Below are 10369 nucleotides of genomic sequence, written 5' to 3'. Positions count from 1 at the left end.
ATCAACACTTCATTTGATAAATACCAAGGTTAGAAAGGCATCCCAAAAGAGTACAAGTTAAAGAAAACCGACAAAATTAGGGATTTATTTAGGCTGTTCCATCATTATGACATACCCACTTACAGACCCGAGTTATTTATTGAAATAACAATATATATCGTGTTTTACTCCTAAAACTAAAACATATATTATGAATGTACTTTAATAAAATATTCATGTGGTTTTCGTGAACTTTATTTTAAAACCGCATTTTTCTACCTTTATAATGCCCATTTTATATTTGTTGGATTGGTATAGGAATAAAACCGATACTTTCCTCTTTAAGACGCCACATTTAGCTATGTACGTTTTTTGTTGGCCCAGGTAATAAAAGTTGAGTGACTCGGTTTCAAAATAGTCATTTTCTCGACGCGTGACGCAAAATATATTTTTTTTCTTCTGCCACAAAAATGACGTCTATTGTGGTCCCTACTAATAAACATCTTTTATCTGTTTTTCTTTTCCATGTTGCTTTCTGTCTTTGTCTTGAAATGTTATTACTTGGTTTTGTCCTGGCCCTGGCCGAAATCCTTGGCTCAATCAAATGTATATTTTTAGTTTTAGGAGGTGATATTTTTATTCTTGTAAATCATCTCTCTGTTATGTATTGATACAAGTTATATTTTTTGTTGTAAACATTTGATTGGGTTTCCTCTTATTGGGATCCTGTGCTGGTGTCTGGTTGAGACTTAGATGATCTCAAAGTAAGCACCTACATTGATTGTATGCTCTTGGAATCTACATCTGTTCCGTATTTGAACTTATTTCCCTTTGTCTTACTTTCTTGGGTGCTTTGATTTAAACTCTATAATTTTTTTAGCATCCCATTTGATTTCTTTTCACTGGCGCTGATATGACCTAAATATGTATCAAACTAAAACATAAACTTGGTTTTGTTCTTGTTTGAAAGGGGAAATGTATAGCTTTGTGAGATTGGATTTTTTAATGCAGTTCTTGATTTATTTTAATATAATTTTGTAAGCATTTGAGTCTGTTCCTCATAGTTGGAATTCAGTGCTATGTCTTGACACCTCAAACTAAGCACATTGACAGTTTGCTCTTGAATCCTTTTCTGATCCCCGTTTTAACTAGTCTTTGGGTGATTTTAAAGTAAATATATAAGTTTTTTACTGTCTCATCCTCTTCCCCTTTACTGGCGCTGAAATGAAGTACAGTGTAACACATTCGTCGAATCACCCTTTACGGTAAGGTGCAGCGATGAATGCGTGAACGGGGCTGTAGAAGGGACACAAACTGATGAAACCTGATCTAAATATTTGTGCATCCGGGGAAGTTATCCATGTCTTTTTGTCAGCAAAACTATTATTCAACTAGGGCGGCTATGTGGTCTTGTGGTAAGCCCTCGCTTTCGGATCGGAAGGTACTGGGTTCGAGCCTCACTCAGCGCATAGTTGAGACCTTGGAAAAAGCTCTTCACTCACATTCTCTCACCGTCCTCGGGTGTAAAATGAGTACCTGTCCATTAACCACGTTGTGTCTGTCCGAAAAAACAATTTGTAATATTGCCTCACACTCCCAGGCGTCATGTCCCGCCCTACATGTTAAATGTTGCTGTTGGTCAGGGACCCCTTGTAAAGCGTTTTGAGCACGTTTAGTTGATATTGCGCTATATAAAAGGTCAATTAAAAAAAATTAACTAGCCTGATGCCATAGGTATGTTAAAACACTTGCCTGTCACCTGAAAGCATGAGCCCTGCAGATTCTGAGCGTTAATTTTAACACGAGCTATACAGGTTCCCACAAGGTCGGGAATTTGATCATTTTCATCCTGGGTCAGGAATTCACTCGTTTGGGTACATGGGTCTGGAAGTGGTCGGGAATTTGTTCTGGTCAATTTCAACACGACCACCACACATCATTATCACAATGCAATTCATTTATCAGTCTGTCATAGTATTGTTATAAATACTCAAACTGTGGGGCTGATTGCTTCGGGTGACAGGCATTGAGATGCTATGCATGAGATATTTAATATTGCGATTACAAAATTAAAATGAAAACGGAGTTGTTTATGTTACAAGGAAATTGATTACTCAATTGATTGAGCTATCGAATACAACTCACAATAATTAACTTTATTTTTGTGATCTCGACTTGTTCTATAATGTATTAGGCTTTTAACGAAATCGGGTCGAACGAGACGCCGAACGCCGAACCCGAACGGATATAGCCTTCTCACATGACCATGAACGAGATCTGGATAGTGAAGACTCTCAAGCGGTATGCAGCATCGGATCTAAGGTCACGTGATAGAGGATAGCTTGGGTTGCTGTTGGCTTGTGTTAGGGGAGGGGCAAGGTCAGTGTCATTCAATAGTATATAATTGTGCACGTGGCGCTCTATACAGAGAGAAAATTATAAATTGATTACGGGCGAAGGAGGGGGGGGGGGGGGGGGGGGTTGACCCACAAACGATCGAGGTGTTGGGCTTCGGGCAGACCATGATACGAAATCAAGAGAAAAGGCCGCTGGTACTTGGATGGTGGAAATGGTTGGGGGGTGGGGGGGGGGGGGGGTAGTGACAATCAGCATGGGATGTATATATTAACATTAATAATATAGGCAATAGATGACCAGGGATGTGTATTGTTTGTATATGTTTGTGTGTGTGTGTGTGTGCGCGCGCGTGTGTGTGAAAGAGATTACACAAAAATACCTTTCTCGGGAGCTTCCAAATGATTACGTATACGATAAATTTGAAAACCACATCGTTGAACAGCTTGCAAAAAGGAGAACATTTATCTTTGTTTCACAAAAATAGGTTTAGAAATAAAAAAAATTTCTAGTAGATTGATTTTGAAAAAAATATTGCTCAATTTTTTAAATTTAATGATAGTTTCTTTATTTTCCGGTCGGTTTTCTTGATTTATATTTCATTTTTCAATTCTCAATGCGACGAGCACACTGATGTATCTCGTGTGATTCAAAAGCGTTGTTTGTTTTTTTAATATATTATATACTGAGAGTCCTCACTAATTAATTCCTGAGCGTTGATATGGTGACGCAGTTATTACATACAAGACCTTGCAGTCGAGTCGGCAGGGCTTTTGGGTTACACAATCACTATTTACCCATCGGTCAGCGGTACTCTTTGATGTATACAACACTCACCGCCTTTACGCAAAGCCGCCTGCCCATAAATCAAGAGATGGTCTCCTAACTGTTCACAAGCGAACCGTCAAACGAGCAATCGATGATTGGATAAGAATCTCAAGATCTCATATAATAAGGTAAGTTTTGGAGAGGTGATATCCCCCCACCCGTCATCGGACAGAACTTTCATTGCGTTATATCATATTAGCTCCGCCTCCTCTTTCTATTCCGGAGTGACGAGATTAGACGAGAGGACGCGAGAAAAAACTGATCACGTGATCGGTAAGTCGTTCGTTCGGTGTCCGTTCGGTGAGCAACTATAACTCTGTATTATTTTGACCAGTATCAGGCGAGGAGATCATGAAGGCTACGGAACAATGCAAATGCAACTTTCTCTGCTTTCTCTCTTCACTCAAATATGTTCATGGAAACTATGAAAATGTTCATGGATGCCGTGAGAAATTTACTTAGACAATGAAGGACACAATTTGGGAAATTTAATTTTTTTCCCCCCGTTGAACCTGTGTATTTGTACAAAGTATATTCGAACGCGTGTTGCACGGTATAAGTGTCTCAAGCTCCATGACCTCCAAAAGCAAATTCTTTTCCCTTATTTCCCCTTTAGAGAGTCACTTTCTATCCCTGTCCCGATTCCTGTGTTATTTTAGCCCTTATCCTGTCTGGGCCCGACAAGTCTTGACGTCACGCCTACTCTTCCGGTTCCAAACTTATTAAAAGTGTATGGAACCAGTCCTTTGAAGAACTAATAATGAATAGGTTACACATTGAATCATAATCGAATCAATGTTTTTTGTTGTTTTTTGGGGGTTTTTTTTAACACGGGACTTTTGGCTTTGTTTGTCGAGCGCTTCACTATGAGCTTTGTGGAGCATCTTTGAGAAACAAGCCATCACTCAGAAATTAAAATTTGATAAATCTGAACAACATAATTCATTCTCATCAATGTAAGCTTTTTTTTAATTCAAAATATAAGTTAAGCATAAATTTTCATCTTAAACATCGGGTGTAATTGTAATCCGACATAAAAATACCGATTGGTCACATTTGGCTATGGAAGATACCAGTTGGAAGTGACTTCTGTCATCAAAATGGGGCCAGCGGTTTGATCGTTCGTACGCTTAAAACAATGGTTGTACCTTTCTATTCTGACATGGAACTCATTAATTTCCGTGGTCGGGCTTTTGTAACCAATTACGAAGGCATAATTAAAACAATCTGATAACCCTAAATGTGGCCAAGCCCAAGCGATCAGCAGCCTATATCTTCCACTGAACGCTGCTATTGGCGTAATTAATAGCAACTACACACCATCTATTGATGCTTTGCGTTTAGCTAAAACGCTATCACCCGCCAGCCGTACCAATACGAAAAGACTATGTCGTGTAACCTTAAACGTAACTAGTCTGATTAATATACGCTGTAATTTAGTCGGAGAACTGATTAAAATGGCTGCTAAAAACAATAACAAAGAGCTGAGTGACGTCAATTTCGTTCCTTATATTATATATATCCTTCGCATGATTTTTGTCAAGATGAGTCGTCAGATTTTTTATATTCACGACTTGATATAAATAATATAATCTACAGCGCCAATATTGTATTATTCCAAAATAGTATAGAAACAGAAATTTGAGTTTTCAATCAAAATGATCAGAATCAAGAAAGTTTAGTTGTTTTTTTGTTTTGTTTTTTGTTTTTTGTTTTTTTTGCAGTTTAAGATCAAGAGACAAAACTATATCACATACAGTGGCGTGGGGCCATTGGATCGAATGGTGCCAGGCACCACACCAATCTTTTAAAAATCATTAACAGCATAATTTAACTAAAATAAAACTGAGAAATCTATAACTCCACTGTCTTTTGCCAACTCGCCAACAACATACTGCCTTTTTAGGCTCCGCTCTATTCAAGATTCCGATTCACGCACTGCGCCGACTCGTGTGTTGGTGACATCGCTGCCGACTCGTGTGTTGGTGACATCGCTGCGCGAATTAGTGACGAATCAACACCGTGGTGCAAAACAATCCGAGCTCCAGTTAATGGTCTATCCTTTAGTATCGCTACAGCTGATTGAGCGAGAACTGGGTCGAATTATACTATCTTCAAATAGCGGAAAACCCCTCGACTTGTGCCAGGATCTGAGAGCTCCATCGTTGGACTGGGGGGATGCGCCAATGTTACACCATTTGCATCATAATTAGGGTAGCTTCGGCCATCCAAATTATTACATTAACTGTCAAAAACACTGATCATTGTCAAGTTTATTTGTAAGCAGCAAAGAGAAACAACATAAAACTTAAAAATATGACATTAAAATCCGCCCCCCCCCCCACCTCAATTTCACGATTATTGAATAAAGTAATTGTATGCACCGAAGCATTGTGGACGAATTTACCAACATATTTCTTGCTTGTAGTGCCGAGTTGATGGTTACGTGTGGGCAAATAATAATTACAAAGACCTTTTCATACGGGACTTGTATCTCAGTGTTGTGGCTTGTTGTTTTCATGAATTATTTGTTTTTGTGAGTTTTGTCCACTTGTAGAAATCATCGACCCTCCCCCACCTTTCCAAAAAAGAGAGTTTTTAACATGTGCTCTCTCCTCTTAATCGTAATCACTGTTTTAGAAGTTTGTTTCTTCTTCTAATCATGGCACCACCATATGCCGTCAATACGCCACGCCGCTGGGAATACATATATTTTAATATAGGCTAGTGGAGAACCTCAATAATTGTGGAGAAATAAAGGCTATTACGAACAGGCAGAGAAAGCATCTGGAGCATCCTTCTCCACGACGGGGTGCCAGATAAGTTTGTATTGTAAACATCATCAAACGACTTTATGATGGGTTCTCCTGCCTAGTCATTCATAACGGTGGACTCTCAGACTCTTGATATTACCTCAGGAGTTAGGCAAGGGTGTTTGCTATCCCAACTTCTATTTCTTTTGATATTGGACTGGGTGACAAAGACAGCATATGGCAACTCCAACAATGGCATTCAATGAATATTTTCAAAAAGACTTGAAGCCCTTGAATTTGGATGAAGACATCATTGCTAGAATCAAGAAAGCGCGCCAAACCTTTGCAATGTGAGACCAATATGGAAAGCTTCCAGCATATCCACAAACACCAAGCTTAAAATATTTAACACTAATACTAATATTAAATCAGTCTTGCCCTATGGGTCAGAGACTTGGCGAACAACCTTGACCACATCAGCCAAGATGCACACAATGGCAATCACTGTCTTCGACAAATCCTGAAGTTGAAATGGTTTGTAAGTGCCAGACACTGACCTTTGGACAAGAACAAACCAAGAGCAAATGGATGTCCAGGTCAGGCACAGAAAGTGGCGATGGGTTTGCTATGCCCTGCGGAAAGAGCCATGTAATGTAACCAATCAGGCGCTTGAATGGAACCCGCAGGGCAAGAGGAAACGGGGTCGTCCAAAACAGACTTGAAGGAGAAGCCTTCACCAAGATTTGTGTGTCTCCAATCCTACTGGAGTGAGGCAAAGGTCTGTGCTAAAGACAGTTAAAGATGGAAGAGCGCTGTTGAGGCCCTATGCTTCACCAAAAGTCTAGTAAGTCTCGAACACTCGCACTCATCTATTTTAATTATAATACTACTGTATTGTGGAAATTAACATAGATCAAGACGAATCTTTTTAGCCATCAACGAAAAAAAAGCGGTTCCGTAGGGTGGCCTTATGGCGATTCCCAAGGACAAGATCAAATCAAGGACCGATCATTATGCCCTAGCAGAAATTCTAAATAATTATTTGAGCCAACGGAGAATTGCCTTTAATTATTTTTTTTTTTACACAAGTCCGTAACAAATTGTTATAAAATTTTTAGATATGCCAGTAATTCTTTGCTTATTGGCAGAAATTTAACATGAACAGAGCCTAGCTCGGCAAATAGTTGAGTCATTAGAAAAGACTCTTTACTCACATTCTCTTACCGTACTCAGGTGTAAAATGAGAACCTGGCCGTTAACATCGTTGTCTCTGTCGGAAAAAAAATGTATTATCGCCACATCATGTCTCTTTTTTTATGTTACTTGTTGCTGTTGGTCAGGGACCCTTTGTAAAGCGCTTTGTGCACGTTTAGTGGATATTGCGCTATATAAAAGCTCAATTTTATCATGTATTTATTTAATTTTATTAAATTGATTTTTAAAAATTATTTTAATTTTATCTCAATCTTTAAAGTTACATAAACAATAGATTGAAATTTTAAGCAGCAGACATATCCCGACCTACATGTAGGTAGGTATTAACTTTCTTTTAAATTAAAAAAACAAAAACAAAAACAAAAAACACGTGACTTTTATAGAGCGCAATATCCACTAAACGTGCTTAAAGCGCTTTACAAATGGTCACTGACCAACAACAAAACGCAACATATAGAACGAGACATGACGCCTGTTGGGCGATATTACAAAAAAAATTCTGACAGAGGCAACGCTGTTAACGGCCAGGTACTCATTATACACCCGAGTACGACGAGAGAACTTGAGTAATGAGCCTTTTTCAAGGACTCTACTATGCGCCGAGCAAGGCTCGAACTCTGGAACTCGCGATCCGAAAGCGAGTGTCATACCACTAGACCAAATAGCCGCAGTTTTAAAATGATTCGTCACATATTTATTGACCACAAATATTACCATGTCAGGGATGCTTTTTTTTCCGACTAAAGCGGGATTTCCTGGTGACCTTGGCCGGTATTATTAGTGGAGTTAATTTTTTGAAAGATGAAATTGGTTGTTTAAAGGCAACAGTTAAGAGGAAGCTTGAAGGATATGCATCGTTTTCTATGAGCTGAGGGTGACACCATTTGATGAAGAGACGCTTTGCGAGAATTGTTTTCAGGCTTTAAAATTTTTTTAGCAAGGACATCCCTGGATGATAACTAGTGTGGTGTATATTGGAATGCAAATGCATGCATCGTTATTACATGAATCCACACGATCCTCGCCATCTTCATGTCTGTAAAAAGCAACATTCATAATATAATTTTACAGGTATTGTAATGTGGTTTTCATTGCAAGAGTCAATGTCAAAATGCAGGACAATTATATAATCATGTGCAAGACGCCATCTATTGTATTGTCACACTTTTTAAAAACTTTAATGCCCCATCCTTAACAGCATGAAGTCGGGAATTACTTGCACACCAACTGTAACTGATGTAAATATGTATAGGTCTGATACTCAATCACTATACGGGTACTTTGAAATTTGAATCTCCCCTTTACTTTAACTTCAAATGCTGCATTCATCTTTCTTACTTTCAACCTTAAGAGGAGGAAGCCCAGAAGTTGGTTCCATTTTATCCCAACATAAAATAATTGGTAAGAACGGCCCTTTTCTTCTCATCTTCACACTGGCGTCCATCATTTTCTTTTCTTGCTTCGCTAGTTGCTTCTCCCACGCAAATTTCTTTTTACTGTGTTCAGTCGAAATGCTTCCCTGATTGACGACTAGACTGATGTTCGCTGCATCTTTTTCGCTGATGGAATTATCATTCACTTCTCTCATAGTCGCTTCACGAAGGCGATCTTGGATCGATTCACCTATACAATACTTCTTTTCACGAAAGTGAAAGTCATCAATCGCTCGATTTACTTTTGATTCCTCTTCCACAAGCTTTCTATTCCAACTTGGGTCCATTGACCAGCCACTGAAGTGAAAACCAAAAGGAAAAATAAATAATGAAAAAATGTATAAATATTAGATATAAAATTGTAGTTATTTGCATCTTTAAGCCAAAAGCAAGCCCATCAGATTATCCGTGTCTTTGATACTGTTCCTTCTGGTCACAATAAATATAAAGCACGATTACCGTAAATTATTATTGTTTTTCACGATTCTAAACATAGATCAATGAAAGTCTTAAAGAACTCCAATTATAGGAAGAAGTTTTGGCGTCAATTTATATTTCAAAGGCATTGACACAGAAGAAAACAAAACAATCCCCCCCCCCCAAAAAAAAAAAAAAAAAAAAAAAAACAAACAAAACAACAACAAACGAACACAAAAAAAGAAGAAAAACTCGCAAAAAAACAAAAACAAAAACAAAAAACAAACAACAAATAAACAAAAACAAAAATCAAATGAAATTAAAAACACAACACAGAAAGTGTGTTTCAGATATACAAATGCAATTTTTACATCCTATTTCAGTCAGTCTCAATATCAGGGCCCGTTTAAATGAACACGGACTAGATTTAGTTATTTACTAGTCCAGTAAATGACTCGCATAAGCGGAGCAATGACTAAAAAATCGGATTTCTTGAACGCTTTCTAGTCTCTGGCTAGCTGGTCTCTTGCCTAGAAGTGGGCGTTGTAAGGACGGTGACTTATTCGATTATTTTGTGCTGTTAACATCACACTCTGTGGTACATGATGGCAAGTTAGATACCAGCCTTCATACTTTCAACGCAAAAGATTTCCAAAGAGGAAATTAGCAACACACCCGGTATAGATAATATTTCGTTCTTTTTCGTATTTTAACATAGTTTTGCCATGATGAATCAAATCACGTGATATTGACTGTAGACTGATAGACTACAATGATGTCCATGGTCGACTGTCAATTCTATATTTAAGCCAATGAAAGTTTCATTGAAACTCAAATTGAACCAAAAATAAAACAAACAAACAAAGGAGAAAGTGTGTTCTGATGAATCACATTATTTCAGTCAGTGACCATGCCAGCAGAATAACTTTTGTCTCCACTATACTTTCTAATAATTTTGTTTGGGCCTTTGATTTCGAGTCTCCGTACACTCGCAACTCGCAAGCCGATTATATTCAATTTTTGTTTTTGTTTTTACTCATAAAAATTGTACTTTCGACGATCTGCACTTATCTTATATTTTTTAAAGCCAGTATCAATGCAACAGGACACCTTTTGCCTCTGTCATTCGTAAGCGGTGTATTTTCCTTCCGGATTGTAGCTCTTTCTCAATCTAAAAATAGCTGCTTTCATGTCGACGCTATGATGTATCCAAGTAACTAGTCTCAGACTAAGCTCGTAGTCCTGCCTCAGCTAATGACTAAAACGTGTCCAAACTTAGTCCGAAGGTGCCGTGATTTTAGTCTGGGACTTGCTTTGTCAGCTCACGTGAAATCCGATTTTTTCAAGTCCTTGACTAAAGTCAGGATAGTCAGAGACTAAGCGTTAGTC

At 38.2% G+C, this 10369-nt stretch overlaps 1 protein-coding gene across 1 annotated transcript in view; it reads right to left on the bottom strand.

Moving 5' to 3' along the window:
* Nucleotides 1-4113: 4113 nt before the first annotated feature.
* Nucleotides 4114-10369, bottom strand: part of LOC144956303 (uncharacterized) — a 34478-nt gene continuing 28222 nt past the window's right edge. The window contains exon 4 of the mRNA XM_078886798.1: nt 4114-8860. Within this exon, the coding sequence (XP_078742924.1) occupies nt 8443-8860 (418 nt within the window). The 3' untranslated portion in view covers nt 4114-8442. The remainder of the gene's footprint in view (nt 8861-10369) is intronic.

This window comes from Berghia stephanieae, chromosome 1, assembly GCF_034508935.2.
Source record: "Berghia stephanieae isolate SIO BIC M18660-M18661 chromosome 1, UCSD_Bste_1.3, whole genome shotgun sequence".
NCBI classification, from domain to species: Eukaryota; Metazoa; Mollusca; class Gastropoda; order Nudibranchia; family Aeolidiidae; genus Berghia; species Berghia stephanieae.
This window is presented reverse-complemented; position numbering and strand designations above follow the sequence as displayed.